The sequence below is a fragment of the Carcharodon carcharias genome, chromosome 1 (assembly GCF_017639515.1).
Source record: "Carcharodon carcharias isolate sCarCar2 chromosome 1, sCarCar2.pri, whole genome shotgun sequence".
Classification (NCBI taxonomy): Eukaryota; Metazoa; Chordata; class Chondrichthyes; order Lamniformes; family Lamnidae; genus Carcharodon; species Carcharodon carcharias.
The window spans coordinates 63324472-63345173 of record NC_054467.1 but is presented as its reverse complement, the minus strand read 5'-3'; the positions used below and the strand labels follow the sequence as shown (position 1 = coordinate 63345173).

At 44.4% G+C, this 20702-nt stretch overlaps 2 protein-coding genes across 2 annotated transcripts in view; both read left to right on the top strand.

Moving 5' to 3' along the window:
* ttc29 (tetratricopeptide repeat domain 29) overlaps positions 1 to 20702 on the top strand; it is a gene marked incomplete at its 5' end in the record, with an annotated part of 323828 nt that overhangs the window by 207726 nt on the left and 95400 nt on the right. The window contains one exon of the mRNA XM_041178710.1: positions 7712 to 7797. Coding sequence (XP_041034644.1) covers positions 7712 to 7797 — 86 coding nt within the window. The remainder of the gene's footprint in view (positions 1 to 7711; positions 7798 to 20702) is intronic.
* Positions 7919 to 20678, top strand: LOC121283963 (anaphase-promoting complex subunit 16-like). The gene is made up of 4 exons (XM_041198801.1): positions 7919 to 7984; positions 9120 to 9182; positions 12203 to 12287; positions 20401 to 20678. The coding sequence occupies exons 1-4, from the start codon at positions 7919 to 7921 to the stop codon at positions 20676 to 20678; spliced, it is 492 nt and encodes a 163-aa protein (XP_041054735.1).

The following is a 20702-nucleotide window of genomic DNA, read 5'->3' as shown; positions in this document are numbered from 1 at the left end:
CCTCTGACCTGCTCTTGTAGCAACAGTATTTGCATGGCTAGTCCAGTTCAGTTTCTGGTCAATGGTAACCCCCAGGGGCAGGATTTTCCCCCCATTGGGGGAGAAGTTGAAGTGCGAGCGCACAGAGGCGTGCCTCCGATTAGCGCCCCCGATTGGGGGCATGTCGCCATTTTACGTGGCGGGCCAATTAAGGCCCACCCAGCGTGACATCCACACGAAAGTGCTATGCGCTACCTATGCAGGCGGGAGGGGGGGGAATCTCTAAACCCAAGAGTGCGCTCTTTTGTGCATGCGCATGAAAGAGCACACTCATCTAACTGACGCTAAGTGCTGCTTTAGGGAGATTGTCTCTACTGTACAAATTATTAAAAATAGAAAAAAATAAATCCCTGACATGTCCCCTCATGTGACATTGTAGGTATGAGCTGGGACATGTCCATAACTTCTTTAAAAACTTTAATTAAATTTTTAAATACCGACATGAAACCTCATCTCACTCGTGGATGAGGCTTCATGCTTTTTCTAATGCCCGCCAGGGCTCCTGGCCTGCCTGCCAACCTTAAGGTTGGACGGGCAGGTCCATTAATTACTTAAATGACTCTGTCAATGGTCTCAATTGGCCATTGACAGGTCAGTGGGCGCACAGCTGATCTTGCTGAGCCCCAGCTTACCTGAAAATTTAAATGGGGTGCAGTGACATTGGGAGTTCTGCCTGACATCACCGCATATCATTTTACACATCGGCAAATGGGCCCTGCCCCCTCCCCTGCCCTCCCCACTTACCGATGGGAAAATCCTGCCCCAAGATGTTGATAGTGGGGGATTCAGCGATGGTAATGCCATTGAATGTCAAGGGGCGATGGCTAGATTCTCTCTTGTTGGAGATGATAATTGCCTGGCACTTGTGTGGCATGAATATTACTTGCCACTTCAGAATTTTAATACAGGAGGGCACAGAAGGAGGCCATTTGGCCGATCGTGTCTGTACTGGCTCTTCATATGAGCATTATGACCTAGTACCATTGTCCTGCTTTTTCCCCGTATCCCTGCATCTAATGATCTCTCAGATGCCTTTTCCCCGTACCCCTGCATCTGATGATCTCTTGAATGCCTCGATTGAACCTGCCTCCACCACACTTCCAGGCAGTGCACTTCAAACCCGAGCCACTCACGTGAAAAAGCTTTTTCTAGCGTAACATTTGCTTCTTTTGCAAATCACTTTAAATCTATGTCTTCTCGTTCTTGATCCTTTTACAAGCAGGAACAACCTCTCCCCATCTACTCTGTCCAGCATCTGCATGATTTTGAATATCTCAATCAAATCTCCTCTTAGCCTTCTTCTCTCCAAGGAGAACAGTCCCAACCTCTCCAATCTGTCCTCAGTGAAGGTTCTCATCCCTGGAAACATTTTTGTAAACCTCTTCTGCACTGTCTCCAATGTGTTCGCATCCTTCCTAAAGTGTAACATCCAAAACTGTACACAATACCACCTAGAAGGACAAGGGCAGCAGATAGATAGGAACACCACCACCTGGAAGTTCCCCTCCGAGTCACTCATCATCCTGACTTGGAAATATATTGCCGTTCCTTCACTGTCGCTGGGTCAAAATCCTGGAACTCCCTTCCTAACAGCACTGAGTGTACCTACGCTACATGGACTGCAGCAGTTCAAGAAGGCAGCTCACCACCACCTTCTCAAGGGCAACTAGGGATGGGCAATAAAAATGCTGGTCCAGCCAGTGAAGGCCACATCCCATGAATGAATTTTTAAAAAATCATTAATTAATCCTCTCTCATTGCACATTACCAGATTTAAAATAGCCTACTCCCTGGTTGGTTCCAAAATGTTCCTATTCTAAGAAACTCAGATACACTCTATGAACTCATCTTCAAGGCTATCTTTGACAATTTGATTTGTCCAATCTATATGAAGATTAAAATCACCCACTCTCTTAGTTACACTATGTCAATTTGCTCATGGCTCATGTAGTAATTCAGAGATTATTACTTTTGTATATACCTTGGCTGCTCATACTCCCTTGGCAGGTTTTTTTAGTCCTACCTATATCGTTAGTACCCATGTGGAGCACAACAACTGGATCCTTTCCCTCCCACTCCAAGTTCCTCTCCATCTCCAAGATATCATTAATCCTGGCACTGGGCAAGCAACACAGCTTTCAGGACTCAGCAGCAGACAGCAGCATCTATCAGCCTAATGATAGTGCCCTCTGCTACTACCACTACATTCCTTCTTACTCCCCTGCTTGAGTGGCCCTCTGTACCATGGAGACGTGGTCTGTTTGCTCTCCTTCCTGCAGTCACTGGTCTCATCCATACAGGCTGCAAGAATCTTGAACCTGTTGGACATGTGCAAGGACTGGGGTTCCTCTAGTGCTACCTTCTGGATCCTCATACCGGCATCACTTGTACTCATACCCTCCTGACCCTGACCATGGAAAAGTCTGAGATATCTAACCTAAGCAATGTGACTGCCTCCTGGAACAAAGTCTCCAGGTGATTTTTCCTCTCCTGATTCATCGCAGAGTTTGAAGCTCAGATTTCAGCTCATCAACTCTGAGCTGAATTTCCTCGAGCTGCGGACACTTACTACAGATATAAATGCTGTTGGTCACATTGGCATCTACCAACTCGCACATGCTATAGCTGCAACACATCACCTGCCCTGCCATCTTTATTGCATTTTGTTTAATTAGGGTTTCAAATTTAGAAATATTACTCAACAGTATTTGTAGTTCTATTAAGTAGTTTAACTAGTTAAGCTATAATTGTAATACCGTACTTATCTCTTCCCAGTACTAGTTTAAACTACTTTCCAGTTTAGAGAAAAAAAGAAACTGTAAAACTCACCAATAATCACCCACTTACCTAATTAATGACTCTGACTTCAGCTTTCAGATCTCGCTGTGTCCCACTCCTCTCAGTTTACTCCTTGTTCTGTAAAAGACCAGAAATTCTTCCATCAATGTGCCAAATTCCCTCACTCACCAAATTCCTGAATTCTGTCAAAACTGTATTCCACCTATCTCGCTTCTGTACTACTTACTCCATGTGTGAGCAAAAACCTCCTGTAGCTATACCAGCAAATTCCTGATCTCATTATCCTGTTAAAGCTGCACCCTGTTGAGCTGGCCTCCATGTTACTTACTGTTACTGGTGCAAGCTTAGGGATCTTTCATTAAAGATCTAGTTTATTTATGAGCAGTTTTTGACCTGTTTTTGTCATAATTTTTAAGAGAACAATAGTCCATTCTTGTTTCTTCGTTGCTATATGGGATGGACATTCACATTGAAACCATTTGATATTTTGGGCTGGATTTTTCCAGCCCTTTGGAGACAGGCTGAGAGGCTGGAAGCCTCATAAAAAGGCAGAAGGCATTGGGAAGGGAGCCTGACATTTTTCCTCCACCACGGGATACTACCATCCAACTGGAAGCAGGTGGCCAACTAAACCAATTAGGTAGCCAATTAAGGGCCACTTTCCTCCCCGCCATCATTTTACCAGGGTTGGGAGGAGCCATCGCTATGTGCACATACTGAGAGATAAATGCTGGCAGCTTCCAGCAGGGAGGGCCTCCTTGATGGCCACTCCATTGCAATGGCTGCCTCTGGGGCCGGACATTGTTCTCCCCTACAATCACAGGGCCTGCCTGCCTGCCTAGCCCCCGCATGATAATTCAAATAATCTACCTTGCATTCAAGGGCACGTCAACATGGAGACACCCTCTTCTTCCTGTAATCTCAGCAGCCCCCACCTCTCTCAGTAACTATGACCAGCCTGCTGAGTTGCTAGCCCCTAATTGGGTCAGTAGCTCCAGGAGACAGGTCGCCATCCTCAATTGGACAGCAGTATTAATTAGCTACCACCAGTAAAATGCTGCCTAGTGTCCTGCTTCCCACCAAAGCTGTGTCAGTTTTAACAGCAGGACACCCTACCCTTTGATAAGATTCTGGTCTTTGCCTTCAGAAGAAATTAAAGGTGACATCTGCCTCCCTTCTCCAAAAAAAATACTGCAGTATTGAAATAAAAACCAAAAATGCTGGAAAATTAGTTCCACAATTCAGGCATCTATTGTTTATTAGAAATAATATTTAAAGATGGGACTGAACGAAAATGGCAGAGTTTTGGGGTGGAGGGGCTGCTGTGGTAAAGCAAGATAATGAAACAAATGCCCAAATAGTTTTATTTGAAAAACTGTGGTCACAAGCCTCGGCTCTGTAGTGTCTGAGGTGCCTGTGTTTCACCTCCTCCAACCACACCCACAATTGCAAAACATGCCTAGGATAATGCTGCTAGTGAACATAAAGATCACTGTGGCCCTCAATTTCTACAACCTCAGATCCTTCCATGTGGGAGCAGGTGATGTTGCCAAAGCATTTCATCGTGCATCACTTCATTAGGGAAGTGACAGAAACCTTGTGTGCCAGGAGAGAGGACTTCATAGTCTTGTCTCTTACCAGAGAGCAGCAGAAGGAACAAGGACATAGCCTTGCAAGGTTAACTGGATTCCCAATGGTGCAGTGAAACCTTCAACTGCAGGCAAGTCCCATAAATTTATGGGGATGTGTATCACAACAGCAAGGTGTACCATTCCATTAAAGTGAAGTTGGTGTACGATCATGCACAGAACATCATGTCAGAGAATGTCACCTGTCCTGGCAGCAGCCACAATGCTTTCGTTCAGCATCAGTCACTTTTTAAAAAATTCCTTCGCAGGGCATGGACACCGCAGGTTAGGCCAGCACTTGTTGCCCATCCCTAATTGCCCTTGAGAAGTTGGTGGTGAGCCACCTTCTTGAAACACTATAGTCCATGTGATGTAGGTACACCCACAGTGCTGTTAGGAAGGGAGTTCCAGGATTCTGATCCAGAAACAGTGAAGGAAATGGTGATATAACCCTATATTTAGCCACCACAATGAACCAGATGTTAGCTGCTCGGTGACAAGTATTACCTGCACTCCAACTGACTCATGTTTTCCCTCCACCACCAGACCATATGGGGACACTGTACCAACAATCATAGTCATGCTGCCACAGAGAATGTCAATAGACAATCTATCAGCTTTATGAAACAATGATTTCACTACCTGAATTTCTTAGGAGAGCACTGCAGTACTCGCTGGAGCATGTCGCCAAATTGCATCCTCCAATATCTCGTTCTCATGAGGGCACTATTGCATATTGCACTGAGTAAAACTAATGCACTCTCAGCTGCAGGCAGCCATTATTGAACTAAATTTATTTACAACTCCCAAACAGAGAGGGTAGCAGAGAAATTCAACGACAGAGGTGAAATCCAATGCCTTCTGTGAGGCCATCTCTGTCATTAAATGAATGTACTTCCAACTTTGGCAAAAAGGGCATCAGTGACCAGAGGGATGCAGTGGTGTGCAGCCATTTTTGAGACAGCACTAAGGTCCACAGGTGATCCTTGGAAGGAAAGAAGTTCTTGGCCACAGTGACTTTGATGGCCACTGGAAAAGCACAGTGACCAGTGCTGCAAGGTGCAAGGTCTTCGGTAACGAGGGCACATCTGCCTGGAGAGATGCAGCCTCCTGCAGCACTGGGTACCAGTCATTCTCCTGGTAGCTCTGTCTTCAAGGTTGTGTGTTGAGGATTTGGCATTTGTTTCTCTGCCTTGCCCTCCTAATGCTCAGGGTGCTGCCCTTCTTGCAAAAGGTATTGCTGTTCATCTCCACTGAAGCTAAAATCTGACAGCCATGCAGCCATGGAGCCTACCTTCTGGCTAGGTGGCTGTCCAATTGTCCTTGGCAGCCTTTCTCCCTGCTCTGCTGTCTCCGTGATGCTGAGGGGGGGTGCCAACACCATTCAAAGCCCTGGTTCTGAGTGCCAACTCTCCCTGTCACCTTTACAATGCCACAAACACCTCCTTATAAAATGCCTAGACCCCTTTGCCCCACTGATTCTCATATGGAGTCAGGCTGTAAACCCTTGGGAAGCCATGGCTGGGCCCCCAATGTGTACCTGCCTTCCTTTAGGTGATCTGTTTCTGAACGTCTGGGTATCCTGCGGGTCCCTTTAAAACTTGAACTTAATCCCCAGCCAAGCTCTTAACAAGCCTTTCAACAGTGTTAATTGACTTTAATGGGAGAAAAGCAGGATTCCTGTTCTGCTATTGCCCCACACTGATTATTGCTGATGCTGGGATCTTGAAATTGACACACCTTTCAATTATTTTTGTCCCCTCAAACCACCCCCCTGCTTCCGTTCCTAGCTTTAAGGGCCCTCAAAAATTTAGCCAGCATGTTCATTATTTTGAATTATTGTGCAAAGCCAAATTATACTGATTGAATTATGTGAACTGAATGGTAATTGTTGCCTGTATATTCACTGACAATCTCGGAAATAAAATGACTTAATGATTTGTTCTGGCTCACTTAATTTCAGGTCAGTGTTACTTACAACATCATGTAATATTTCCACACACTGCAACTTCAACCACTGGGGGTAGAAATCCTGGTTTTGTAATTTTAGAGGAAAAAAATGAGTATAATATGGTGATTCACTACTTTGTAGTTTCTCATTAAAATTAATGAATACAGTAATTTCAGCTCCTAGTGTGTGAGACCCAGTGGTATAAATGAATGTACAAGTTACTGAGTGTTCAAGTGCGCCTCTGCTTTATATTAGTATTTTTGTATGTGTATTCAGGGTAAATTTCTTCTTTCTCTCCACAATTTACCCTGTTCCTATCCATTTTGCCAGATACCTGTGTCACTTAGAGCGTGGTGAACTGCATTATTCGAAATCTCCACTATTGCAGTCTTTCAGCAACTGCATGGTAGTACCTGGTGCCATCCAGGCATGATTTTCACCACAGAGTGTTTTTAAACCCCCACCACTGGAAGGTGCCACTGACTCAGATCGGCATGTTGGCGTTCAGTATGGTTCTGCTGAGGAACTGAATCTATTTCTGCACTGTGCTTTTTTTGACATGCTTCATTCATTTTGCAGTGTCCTGCAAGTGGGCAAAGGGTACAGCTTGTACTAATGTGGATCCTGCAATATTACACAAATATGTCAGATGTCCCAAGCCAAAAGAAGCTTCCATAGTTCTTAAAAGTTACACTTGTTCACGCTCATTCCAAAATATAAGTTGTCTATATTTTAATGTATATTCAAGGCTTTTTCCATATCGATGCTGCAAAGACGTTCTGGTATAGTAGCATACCAGAAACATGTTAGACTACCTGGATATTCTGATTTATTTTTATGATTTCATAAGAGCCTTGTACTTTCTCACTGTGTCTTGGAATCCTTTGTCTATATGCACCCTGCAGACAAAGGATAAGTTAGATAGGCCATGAACGTACTCTGAGACTTTGACATGCCTTTCTTATTGCTGTGGCAGCATGCATTCATGCTTCATTATGCTGTACTGCTCTGCCACCTGTTGACTTCATTAATATATATTTGGTTGCATAAACTGGTTTCTCTTGCTACTAGAATAAAATAGATGCTTCAGTGCTTTACATTTTCAACCATTTGTTGCTAAAATAAAACAAAAATAAATGTCACCTATTCTTCACAGAAGATTTGTAGTAATTATTATAAATCCATTGTTTAAATGTATTTGGTTCCAAACCAAACCAAATTGTGTATATAGATTTTTTAGAATTGCACTATTAACTGAAGTATTTACATATAATAAGACATTTGTTTCCACCAGGGGGCGATAAGAAGATGGAATTAGCAGCTCTGTATCGTGTGGCTTTAGGTTACCTTAGTGCTGGAGATCCAGACACAGCTATCAGTGTAAGTACGATGCTCATGTTTAATCCTTTGGTTTTTCTATGTTGTTTTTATTCAACGCATAACCACTTTAATTACTGAACTGGTTTCGCTACTTTGAAAACATGAATGTATAATTGCCAACATGTACCTCACCAACCTGATATATGATGGTTATGATCTTGCTGCGTTTCCTGGCTTTTTAATAAAGGTACAAAACAAGTAAATCATTAAAGGAATGTGAATGTGTTACAAATATAGAGTGTGGGAAATAAACAGTAGAGAAAAGAGACAGAGGTAAGGGAAACTCTACAGAAAGAGTGAAGGCAAAAATTAAAGCACAAGAAATAAGAATTAGAGACAAAGTCAAATCTATACAAAAAAGAAAGACAAACATGATGGAAAACAAATAGAAAAACAGAGAGAGAGAGACAGAAATAATTAGAGAGGAAGAAAAGCAGCGAAAGTTTCAGGAAGACACACAACACAATATTATTATTTTTGTCTGTGAACAACATAGTAAGGGGTCAATTACCACATCAAAATAAATTTTCATGAATTTTAAAAATTTCACATTCAATAAAGAGTCAGTAGTAAATACCTAACATCAATTTAATTTCTTAAATCACATTTTATATAGTTCCTAATTTTTTAAAAAAAATTACTATTAAGAGTATTTGTGAGTAATTCAACAATGGGAAAAACCTGTTTTATTAGTAAAGAAAGAATTTAAAGCTTAAAGATCTGTAGCATTGTATACCTATTATGGAGCAAGAAAACTTCCTCCACCTTAAATAGTGTTACGTGCAATTATTTTTGATCACCTTTTCTTAGCAGAAAGATAAAGCTAAGAACTTACCTGTCAGTATTAGTATGCTCCATTTTGATATTTTATTCCAATCTTGCTATAATTGCACTGTCCAGAGTTGCTCATGTATATTTTAAAAAATCATCAAAGCATAGATAAAAGCTAACTGATACCCATCAATATGGGAAAAATAAATAAAAGCTAATGCTTGTTTTACTTTTTAAGAATCATTGCATACAATTTACATTTATGTTTCATTATATTAATCATCTTGCCATCTGAGTGGAGCTCAGATGTATACAGGCCTCAGATCATAGTTACCCCCTCCCTTAGGACGCCTGCTTATCATTATACTGAGCTTGCTAGCTTTCTGCTTTGCCTTGTGGTAATATGCTGTTCATTGCCAGGACAAGCCTCAGAGACATGCTAAAGAGGTCCTGCCACACAGCTCAAGGCTCCTGGGGTCTGTGCTCTGGGGTCTCAGTGGTTGTTTCCCAGCCTTTCCATCAGAGTTTTCATCTCCTTTATCCTGTTGTAGTGTGCCACCTCGGGCTCTCTTTCTATGGAAGACTATAACCGGGATCCAACAGCAACAGCTGCTGTAAAAGACAACAATTTCCTCCCACTGTTAGCTGATTAGTGTTTGCTCAGTCAAGTACAAATAAACTTATGGCTACTGTTGGACATCTGGGAAGGAACATTTATTTAAAATACATACCTATGAACAGGATGCTTACAGTACTTTAGTTCATAGTTTGCTTAAAATTATGGTATGCAATTTATAGTATGTTTTTAAATACGGCAACATTTCTATGTTATGAACCATATTTTAAAGTGTAGCCAAGACCATTAAGTCAGATAGCAATAAGCTTATGCTATTGAATCCGTTATTTAATTCAATTCAGACCAACCTACCTGACATAGAAAAATGTCTCTGATTAACATTTGCAACTGTCAAACTAAAGATAACAGAAAACATCTCACAGTTTCAGTTACATAAAAATATTTAAGCTTTTAAATTTAGTTTTGTTCTGTCCTGAACTTTAGCGTATAGTACCTAATTTCAATATTTGAGTAACTTTTATTGCTATTCTGATATAGCATAGCACAGACTGTATTGAATTGCACTTGGAAGATTAAACAATTGTAAATTTATGTTAGTCGTAGATCAAATGCTGTGTTACATAAGCTAATATTTAATTGTTTTTTCTGAAATTATTTAACTTATTATAACACTCAAAGGAATGAGCTTTTTATGGTAAATATGACTTTTTGCTACACTAATCGACAAGGACATTATTTCACCAGAAAAAGTTGAGAAAACCAAACATTCAGAACTTTACAATGTCAACTATGTCAGCGGGAACAAAATACACCAATAAAATTAAATCTGGGAAAAAGAGAAAAATGTTGAAAAATCATTAGAACTATCATGGTAACATGCTGTTAAGACAAATGACATATCCATTAAACTTAATCCTGCTATGACATGTACTTATATAATTGTTGTTTCTTTTTAATGCTGAATATAATAAATCCATAGTTTAGCTAGTCGCAAAGGTAACACATCATGATATTTGATATTTGGCTGTAGATTTTCAGAAATAGAAAAGGTATTTTAAGAGATTTTCTTTGCTATCTTATTGATAATAGTTGTTTTGGCCTTGTGTGAAGTTTTCCCAATTCTGAAAATGTTACTATTATTTCACTCAATGTAATAATTATAAATGAACACGCTCCAAAATAAATTATTATGCAACACTTTGGTTGTATCCTGATAAAGTTTTTTAAAAATAATTTGCTAATTATTTTATGTTTGAAAGCTTTTCAACCATTATAGGTTTTCAGGAGATGTCTTAGGTATTTAATTCTAGTATATAATGTGCTCAAAAGAAAATGATTTTTCAATTCTTTCTCATGAAAAATTCTATCAGCATTAAAAAAGATTTTTGATATGTGAGAATAAAGGTATTTGATAATGTTCAGCTTACCAATGGAGCCTTAGATGTAGGTACTTTATGGTGCTGAAGCATGCACATGCATATACTATGATTTCAGAGTCTTGGGAGGATACTGGAACTTGACAATCAGGTATATTGCCGTCGACATAGCTATGAGATAAAAGTAAGGCAGGCATCTGGACCAGAGCACTATTTTCAAAAGACAGCTCTGAATGTTTTCTGCACTTGCACTCACCAGTCTTGTGCTTTTGCAGCTCTCTCATTTTCTCCTGTTCATGCAATACTCCTTGCATCATTCATGTTCCCTAGGTCTCACTTTTCCTCCACGTCATCGTGGCCCTCCATGCCAAAAAAAGTACATCCAAGAATCTCCAAATTAAGTGCTGTACATCCACTTCCATTACTTGTGTCGCTGTTTGTTTCATGTATGTCACTGCACTGCATTCAGCAGCACACTGGCGTGTTTTGTCAATAACCATTTATTTGTTGCTGAATAGTAGCAGCCATTACATCTGACCTCCCTGTTTCATCAATTATGGATAGATTATTGGATATGAACATCTGCAAAAGCTTGCAGTTAGAACCACCTTCTGGTTGGGATTAGAAAAAGTCTGGCATTTGTTGTCAGACCAAACTCTAGTGGAAAGACCGAGGAATTCAAGGAACAGAAAACTCGCATCAGCAGGCATCTATAATTGTTTAGAGCCACTGCTGTGCAATACTGACAGCTTAGAATTTGTTTATTTAATCTTATTATGTGTTCTATTGTATTGCACCTTCATGAAAATAAACACTAGCCCATAAACCCCTATTGGGCCATTGCATCTTGTCTAGCAAAAAAACTAATTGGTTACAAAATGAATTACATATTAACTTGTGGGTTGAGGTATGAGAAGCCCAGTCACTCCACCCACTCCCACCTCATCTCATCCTTTGGATCGGACGAAAACACCTGGAGCAGGATTTTCTGCTTGGTGTGTGGGCGCGTGCCCAACACACTCGAGTGTGAAATGGCACGTGATTATGTTGGGCAAGTGTCCCGATGTCATCATGCACTCGCGCGATATTTCAGTCGGCGGGTGCGTGTGAGAATTGGCAACGCACCCACTGAAAATTAAGAGGCCTATTAAGAGCAATAATCAATTAATCAACCTGTATTTTTCACTGCCTGTCCAACATTACAGATGGCGGGTGGGCAAATTGACCAGGCGGCCTTTGGGGTTTTTAGGAAACCTCATTTATGGATGCGTGCATTGCCCAACCAGCATTTTGCTGTAACCAGAGGCCTTGCTTATGTCCCTGCTGTGAATAGAAAGACGACTCACTGTAATGAGATGGTGCGAGACACCATAGACCTGAAACGATGGGAGATATGTGAGGAGGAGTGGCCTCTATTACACTTGTTTGACCTCGGAACATTGCATCAGATAGAGGAGCCATTCACTAAATGGGATGTTCACAGAAACAAAATATATTTGCATATGTGCAACATATATAGTTTGTGAATGCACATGTCACCTTTGTGCTTTCAAACTCTCTTGATTTTTTTACCCTACCACTACATTTAGGTGCTTCACCAACACCTGCAGCAGAGGTGGAGGCAGCCTACTCACTGCTACGCCATGTTGTCTGTGATGACCTTGGCGGGTGTCTTCTGGAGGGCCCCAGCCTGCTCTGGGTCTTCTACTGGGTAGCAGCTGCACACTCCTCGGACTGTGCAGCTGGAGTTGCTGGAATCACAGGCTGCGGGGACTTAGAGCTGCTGGTCAGCCCAGGAGAGTGCTGGGTAGGTGGCCCCAGTGTGTCCAGCTGACGCTGCTCCTCCCTGTGGGTACCCGAGGGCCCTTCCCTGCTCTTTGAGGAGCAGGGGTTCCTGGAGGGAGAACAAGTGTCCCGTCCCCCTCTCACCTAGTCACTGCTGGAACGTTCTCATGGCAGAAGCAATGGTGTGCAGTTCCTTGTGCATATCCGGAACAAACTGCTGGACCAAGATCTCCATGGCAGCCGCCACCCTTCCACTAGTGATCTCAATGTGCTGGCATGTTGGTGCCACGACATTAGACTGAATGTGGACGGACTCCCAAATCTTCTGTTCTAGTCTGGTGACAGCCTCTGACAACCCTGCCTGATGTGCCCCTGTCTGTCTTTGGAGCTTCAACATCTCTCTAAGGGCCAAGTCCAGAGGCTTATCATTGGACTCGGACTCAGCCAATGCCTGGCCTCCAGCAGTCCTCCAAATGTTGGTGACCTTGGCTGTCAATGCCTCTACCTGCTGTGGACCTGAATCTGTGCTGTGCTCACCAGATGGTGACCCCAAGCCTGCTCTAAAACTAGGTCCCACCGAGATATGTAACTGCACTGGTGGAGGTTGAGGGTGAATGCTGTGACAGCTCTACATCTAATGGTTCCCCAGGACCCTCATCCAAGGTGGTCTAGGGACTGGAACTGACGGATTGGCTACGGTTGGGCCTCTTCCTTTTCTTGCTGGTGCCTGTTATAGAGACAGGAGATATTTAGTGATTGGGTGCACAGTCACTAACATGAAAAAGCACTCAGTTTCAGCGAGTGATTGATGAGTTGTTGATGAGGCCTCACTGGCTTGCTAGGGAATGCCAGACTCTCCATTGGTGCTTGCACAGTTGCTGTCCTCAACAGCCAGTTCTGCCGCCTGTTCCTTGTCGAGAAACATTTGCAACGATCTTCAGCAAGAAGTGGAGAGTGGCTGATCTATCTCGGCCTCCTCCAGAGGTCCCCAACATCACAGATGCCAGTCTTCAACCAATTCAATTCATTCCAAGTGATATCAAGAAATGGCTAAAGCCACTGGATACTGCAAAGGCTGTGGACCCTGACAATTGGCAATAGTACCAAAGACTTGTTCTTCAGAACTTGCTGTACCTTTAGCCAAGCTGTCCCAGCACAGCTGCAACACTGACATCTACCTGGCAATGTGGAAAATTGCCCAGGTATGTCTTGCCTGCAAGAAGCAAGACAAATCCAACCTGGCCAATTACCAGTCCATCAGTCTATTCTTGATCATCAGTAAAATGATGGAAGGGGTCATCAACAGTGCTATCAAGTGGCACTCATTTAGCAATAACTTGCTCACTGATGTTCAGTTTGGATTCCGCCAGGATCACTCAGCTCCCGACCTCATTACAGCCTTTGTTCAAAAGTGGACAAAAGAGCTGAGCTCCAGAGGTGAGGTGAGAATGACTGTCCTTGACATCAAGGCAGCATTTGACTGAGTGTGGCATCAAGGAGCCCTAGCAAAACTGGAGTCAATGGGAATCGGGGGAAAACTCTCCACTGGTTGGAGTCATACCTAGCACAAAGGAAGATGGTAATGGTTGTTGGAGGTTACTCATCTCAGTTCCAGGATATCATTGCAGGAGCTCCTCAGGCTAGTGTCCTTGGCCCAACCGTCTTCAGTTGCTTCATCAATGGCCTTCCATAATAAGGTCAGAAATAGGGATGTTCACTGATGATTGTACAATGTTCAGCACCATTAGCGAATCCCCAGACACTGAAGCAGTCCATGTCCAAATGCAGCAAGACCTGGTAAAGGTGACAAGTGGCAAGTAAGGTTCACAGCACACAACTACCAGGCAATGACCGTCTCCACCAAGAGAGAATCTGGCCATCGCCCCATGACATTCAATGGCATTACTATCTCTGAATCACTCATTACCAACATTCTGGGGGTTGCCATCGAACAGAAACTGAACTGGACTATCCATGTAAATACTGTGGCTACAAGAGCAGGCCAGAAACCAGGAATCCTGAGGCAGGTAACTCACCTCCTGTCTGCCCAAAGCCTGTCCACCATCTACAACGCACAAGTCAGGAGTGTGATGGAATACTCCTCACTTGCCTGAATGAGTGCAGCTCCCACTACACTCAAGAAGCTTGACACCATCCAGGATGAAGCAGCCTGTTTGACTGGCACCATATCCACATTCACTCCCTCCACCACTGACGCACAGTGACAGCAGTGTGTACCATCCAAAAGATGAACTGCAGGAACTCACCTAGGCTCCTCAGACAGCACTTTCCAAACCCACAACTGCTACCATCGAGCAGGACAAGGACAGCAGACACATGGGAACACCACCACCTGGAAGTTCCCCTCCAAGCCACACACTATCCTGACTTGGAAACGTGTCACCGTTCCTTCACTGTTGCTGGATCAAAATCCTGAAACTCCCTCCCTAACAGAACCGTGGGTGTGCCTACAGCACATGGACTGCAGGTGTCCAAGAAGACAGCTCACCACCACCTTCTCAAGGGCAGTTAGGGATGGGCAATAAATGCTGGCCTATCCAGCAACGCCCATATCCCATGAATGAATAAAAAAAATACCAGCACCTCCAACTGGTCTGGGATCTCTCCCTGTTGTGGGCGATCTTTTCCTGCAAGAAGACAGGTGGATATGTTGAGAACAGGACAGATGTCAAAGCAGATAATATGCAAGCCTGCCTTCTGTGTCAACAAAAACAAAAATAGTTGGAAAAACTCAGCAGGTCTGACAGCATCTGTGGAGAGGAAGACAGAGTTAATGTTTCAAGTCCGTATGACTCTTCATCAGAACACTTCTGCCTTCTGTGTGCCCTGAGTGGACCTGTGTAAGGGCTGAGGCCATGACTTGTGCAGGATGTGACAAGAGATGAAGATGTAAAACTATGAAAGAATCAGTGGTGATGTCCCAGTGCTGGTAATGTGTGAGATCCTGTGGACTATAACCCTGCAAATACTTGATGGACTTGTGAGAGTGTGAGTTGAGACTGAGGAAAAGGTCGACTTACCCTGGCAGAGCAGATGAGATCATTCATCCTCTTCCTGCACTGGATGGCATTGATCTTCTGGACCTTGTTGGCACTGACAGCACTGGCGAACTCCTGCCAAGGCTTTATGGTGAGGTTGGTGGCCCTCCAGCTCCAGTCATGGAAGAAAAGTATCTCCCGCCAGCCCTTGACTGCCTGGAGGAGTGCCACCAGTGCGTTGTCACTAAACTTTGGAGCTGTGGGCTTCTTCCTTCTCAGGGCCATTCTGGTGTCTGCCACAACAAATTCTGGTCTACAGAGAGTGATTGCGTGCATGGGTACAGTTTAAATATGGCGCCTGGACATAAGGAGCCAATAAGATAATGGCAGGCCAGATGAATCTCAGCCCGCTCCACCACCTGATATCATGTGCACGTAATGAGCTGAAAATTAGATGATCTGGCATGAAAACCCACCACACTGGCCGGCGGGAACCGCGCCACCTTTCCCAGGGCGGAATTGTCCCAGATTTGCAATAAGTGCAGCAGCGGGCCTGAGAAAAGATGTTTTACCCGCTGGTCACAATGGTGGGTTTCCATGCATTATCGTCCCCTTGCTGCCTCATTAATATGGCAGGCACAGGAAACATGCAGTCTCACTGGTAGGCAGCCTCCGATTTGTCCACCACGCCATTATTTCACTGCTTCCTCACACTGGACGCCACATTTAAACTGTAGCTGTGCACACAGTTCTCAATGCTTGCAGTTCAGGACTGCTCCAGTGAAGACGTGGCCCCAAAACTAAGAAGAGTGCTGCCCCCGATTCAATGACGCATCATTGATTGCCTTCTGGATGTCATGGAGGCCCGCCACGATGTCCTCTACCCCCACTCTGGCCTGAGCAGGCCCATCAGTCTCACAACCCTGGCTTGGGAGGTGGCGGCAGAGATGGTCAGTGCCAATGCTGCACACAAGAGGTCAGCTATCCATTGCAGAAAACGAATGATTGATCTCATCCATCCTGCCAGGGTAAGTCAACCATCTCATCGCTCTAAACACACACACTCGCAAGCCAATCACACATTCACTGGCATCTCACTCACTGCCAGCTGAAGGGACATCACCACTCACTTACACACACACACCTTCATATCTCCATCTGGCTTCATCTCATCTGGAGACTGCCTCAGCCCTCACCATCTTGAGGCTACTTGCAGAGATTAATATATGCCCCTGCACACACCCTGGGATACCCCCATTCCCCAGTACAGTCCTCACCCTGCAGCCTCTTCCCTTGCCTGAGCCCATTTCTCCCCCTTCCCCAAGCAAGCCCTAGTCCTGCAGCCATTGAAAAGCCACCCCCGCCTTATGTCTGGTCTGCTAGGTAGAGACCTGCCCATGAGCCCCCCTAAAAGTGAGGTGGTGCTGCCTGCGAAGCCTGGTGCTGATAGCCCAAAGCACGGAAGGCAAACAAACCTCGAAGTCCTGAGCGAAGTGCAGTTCACCAAGCGCACGTTGCTTATGTAGAGTTGTAAAACACGTTATCATGATGACCAGATGATGCAGCATGGGGGGATGATTCTGGCAAACAGGGCTTATAAGATCGTAAGACGTAGGAGCAGAAGTAGGCCATTTGGCCCATCAAGTCTGCTGCGCTATTCAATGAGATCATGGCTGATCTGATAATTCTCAACTCCACTTTCCTGCCTTTTCCCCATAACCCTTGATTCCCTTACTAATTAAAAATCTGCCTATCTCAGCCTTGAATATACTTAATGAGCCAATCTCTACAGCCTTCGGCGATAAAGAATTCCACAAATTCACCACCCTCTGAGAGAAGAAATTCCTCCTCACCTCTGCCTTAAATGGGCGACCCCTTAATATGAGATTATGCCCTTTTGTCCTAGACCCTCTCACAAGGGGAAACAACCTCTCAGCATCTGCCCTGTCAAGCCCCCTAAGAATCTTATATGTTTCAATAAGATCACCTCTCATTCTTCTAAACTCCAATGAGTACAGACCCAACCTACTCAACCTCATAAGAAAATCTCTCCATACCTGAGATCAACCCAGTGAGCCTTCTCTGTACTGCCTCTAATGCCAGTATATCTTTCCTTAGATAAGAGGATCAAAACTGTTCACAGTATTCTAACTGCGGTCTAACTTGTGCTTTGCATAGTTTTAGCAAGACTTCCCTATTTTTATATTCCTTTCCCTTTGAAATAATGGCCAACATTCCATTTGTCTTCCCTATTACCTGCTGAACTTGTATGCTAGCTTTATGTGATTCATGCACGAGGACCCCCAAATCCCTCTGTGCTGCAGCTTTCTGTAGTTTTTCTCCATTTAAATAATATTCAGCTCCTCTATTGTTCCTGCCAAAGTGCATAACCTCACATTTTCCCACGTTATATTCTATCTGCCAAGTTTTTACCAGTAACCTGTCTATATCCCTCAGAAGACTCTTTGTGTCATCCTCACCACTTGTCTTCCCAACTATTTTTGTGTCATCCACGAACTTGGCATTAGTACATTCACTTCCCTCATCCAAGTCATTAATATATATTGTAAATAATTGTGGCCCCAGCACTGATCCCGGTGGCACTTCACTAGTTACAGGTTGCCATCCTGAAAATGCCCCTCTTATCCCAACTCCCTATCTTCTATTAGTTAGCCAATTTTCTATCCATGCTAATCTACTACCCCCAATACCATGGGCTCTTAACTTATTAAGTAGCCTTACGTGCAGTACCTTATCCAAATATATAAAATAAATTATTGAAATTAGGTTCCCAACATATGATGGCGGGAAATGCGTCCTGCCATTGAGAGGTGGGGTGGATGATCGCAAACTGGTTTCACGGCATGAAGCTGATTTTTAGCCTTCTCGCCATATTATCTGCTCATGCCCACCATGACATCCACCGCCAACAGGACCGGAGGATTCCACCCTTAGTCTCCAGAGTGGAAAATTTCGCACTAAGTCTGGTGGGGTTGCAGGGAAGTTGACCTGATCCCCGTTGGTCGGTGGGATGGCTGATCACGCGCAACCTTCCACTTTTCAGACCATTAATCATGCAACAGTGAGGAGTTCTGCAAATCTTTTGGTTCCTGCCCACCCCACTGTTATTTCATGGGGTCGAAGATCCTGGCACCATATTTAAGTGGCATCCAGACAGACACTCACTCACTGCAGGCCAGTTGCTGCGGATAAGTCATCATTATGGTACCCAAATGGGGATAACCTTTGTCCCCAGGTTTCAATGACTCCTCCTCGGGGATTATCCTCCAGGCCATCCAGGAAAGGCGGGAAGTCCTCTTTCATAGGGATGGGAGCAGAAGGTCCTCCCACCTGACTACACCAACCTTGGAGGAAGTCACTGGGGAAGTTAGCACCCATGGGGCCTGACAAAGGATCACCCTGCAGTGCAGGAAATGGATGAATGATCTGCTGCGCTCTGCCAAGGTAAGTGCAACATCTACTCAGTGGAAACTCACATTCTCATAAGGGCATCAGCCTAAGGGTTAGAGTTCACAGGGATGTCACACACGACCAGCAGATGAGGCATCAGCATTGAATGTGTGCCAGTCACTTTATGTACACTTTATGCATATAATTTCCTGGACAAACGGCTTCTCAATCACTTGCTGGGGTGGGATCAGCAAAGACTATAGGCATGCATGCTTTAGAACTAATCATTCATCCATTGGGATCAAAGTCAACCCTTGTGTCTTCCTGCAGGACAATTCTCCTTAACAAGAGAGAGTGTGACAAGGCCGGAGGTGGCACTCCTGAGATCCGTAGTCCCTCACGTTTTGAGGAACAGGCCGCAGAGCTTGCGGGAGATCATTCCTGAGTGGAAGGCAAGATTGGACTCCTCCAACTCCTCCAGATGACACAGCCCCAGCCCCCAGGCCCCTCTGGAGGCTAAAGAAACTAGCAAATGTGAGAATTTGTCAGCACTTCACTATCATGGGCATGTCTTCTGCATCGTTCCCGTGCGATGGCCTCTTCATGTGGCTCATCTACATCCTTGCCCCCTTCGAAACCATCCCCTTTAATGTCTTCCTCTTACGAGGAGACTTCTCGCACCTCTATTTCTCCCTCAGACAACACATCCCCACTTTGCAGCGCAAGGTCGTGCAGGGTGCAGCAAACAACGATGATGCAGGACACTTTCTGTGGTGAGTGTTTGAGAGCCCCACCTGACCAGTCCAAACATCGGAAATGTATCTTCAGGAGGCCAAATGTTTGCTCTATTGAGGACCTTGTGGTAGAATGTGCAGCATTGTATCTCTCTTCAGCAGCACTATGTGGACGGTGAATGGGCATCATTAGCCAGATCTTCTGGGTGTTCTTCTTGTCCCCAAGGAGCCTGCCCTGTATGTGCCAGGGTCCATCAAATATATGTCGCATCCCCAGATGCATCAAGATGTGAGAGTCTTGAGAGTTCCCTGGGTACCTAGTACAAACATGCAGGATCTGCTTTCTATGATCACACATTACTTGGACATTCAGAAAGTGAAATCCTTAATTAATTAAGCCTTAATTGGCCTGCCCATGCAAAATGGCAGTGCACAGCCAATCGTGGACAATGATCGGTTATGCCCCCGCCCGCATCTGCTTCCGAACTGCCCGCCCGACGGGAAGAACGTTCTCCCCCATGACCTTATGCATTGTACCTTGTAAACCCTGACCATTAAACTGGGAATATTGAGGATTGTAGTGTGCATGTAGCTTCTGTTCAGCAGATGTGGCCCTTGACTGTTTGATCCTTCTTCCCTTTTTACATGTTGCAACAGATGGCCAACACATCAACTCAAATGTGGCCCCAAAACCTAATGGATTCTCGCATGAATACACACGATTAGCAAAGGATCAATGCTCCTTCAAAGAGCATTTGACCCTTAAAAACAGTACTCAACTGAGCCTGGTTCTTCATGGCTTGAGCAAATAATTAATAGGCCGCCCCTTCAATTGGCCCAAAATAGCAGCCCTGAACTCCTGCCACATGGCTTGAAACCCCTCCCATATTTTTTCAAGCTTCTTTTTCCAATCATGGCCACCTTGGCGTCGTCCTCATCCTCCTTGGCAGCAGGCAGTGGTTTTGGGGTGTCTGAGCTGAGCCTGCTGTGGAAAGTGCCCTTTGCCTCACCCAAAGGAGCTGACGAGCTGCTGGAAGATGCCATTGAGAGGTTCCTTTGTGAAGCAGTTTTCAGCTATCAGGTGGCTCACACATTAAGACAAGTGAAACAAGAGCAACAATGTTCCCGGACAGAGAAACTGGCCAGTTTGGTTGAGGAGTTGGAGGCACATGAGTGGCGCTGCAAACCAATTGAATGGCTACTGGGATTCATTCCTTCCTCTGGATGAGATGAGACAGACTGGATTTAGTTC

Bases quoted from the DNA above. Each gene is read 5' to 3' on its own strand.
- LOC121283963 (XM_041198801.1), top strand. From the start codon at position 7,919: ATGTACCTCACCAACCTGATATATGATGGTTATGATCTTGCTGCGTTT. The intron at 7,985-9,119 runs GTACAAAACAAG...ATCCTGTTGTAG, and splicing joins TTCCTGGCTTTTTAATAAAG to TGTGCCACCTCGGGCTCTCT. The intron at 9,183-12,202 runs GTAAAAGACAAC...TGTCTTCTGGAG, and splicing joins ATCCAACAGCAACAGCTGCT to GGCCCCAGCCTGCTCTGGGT.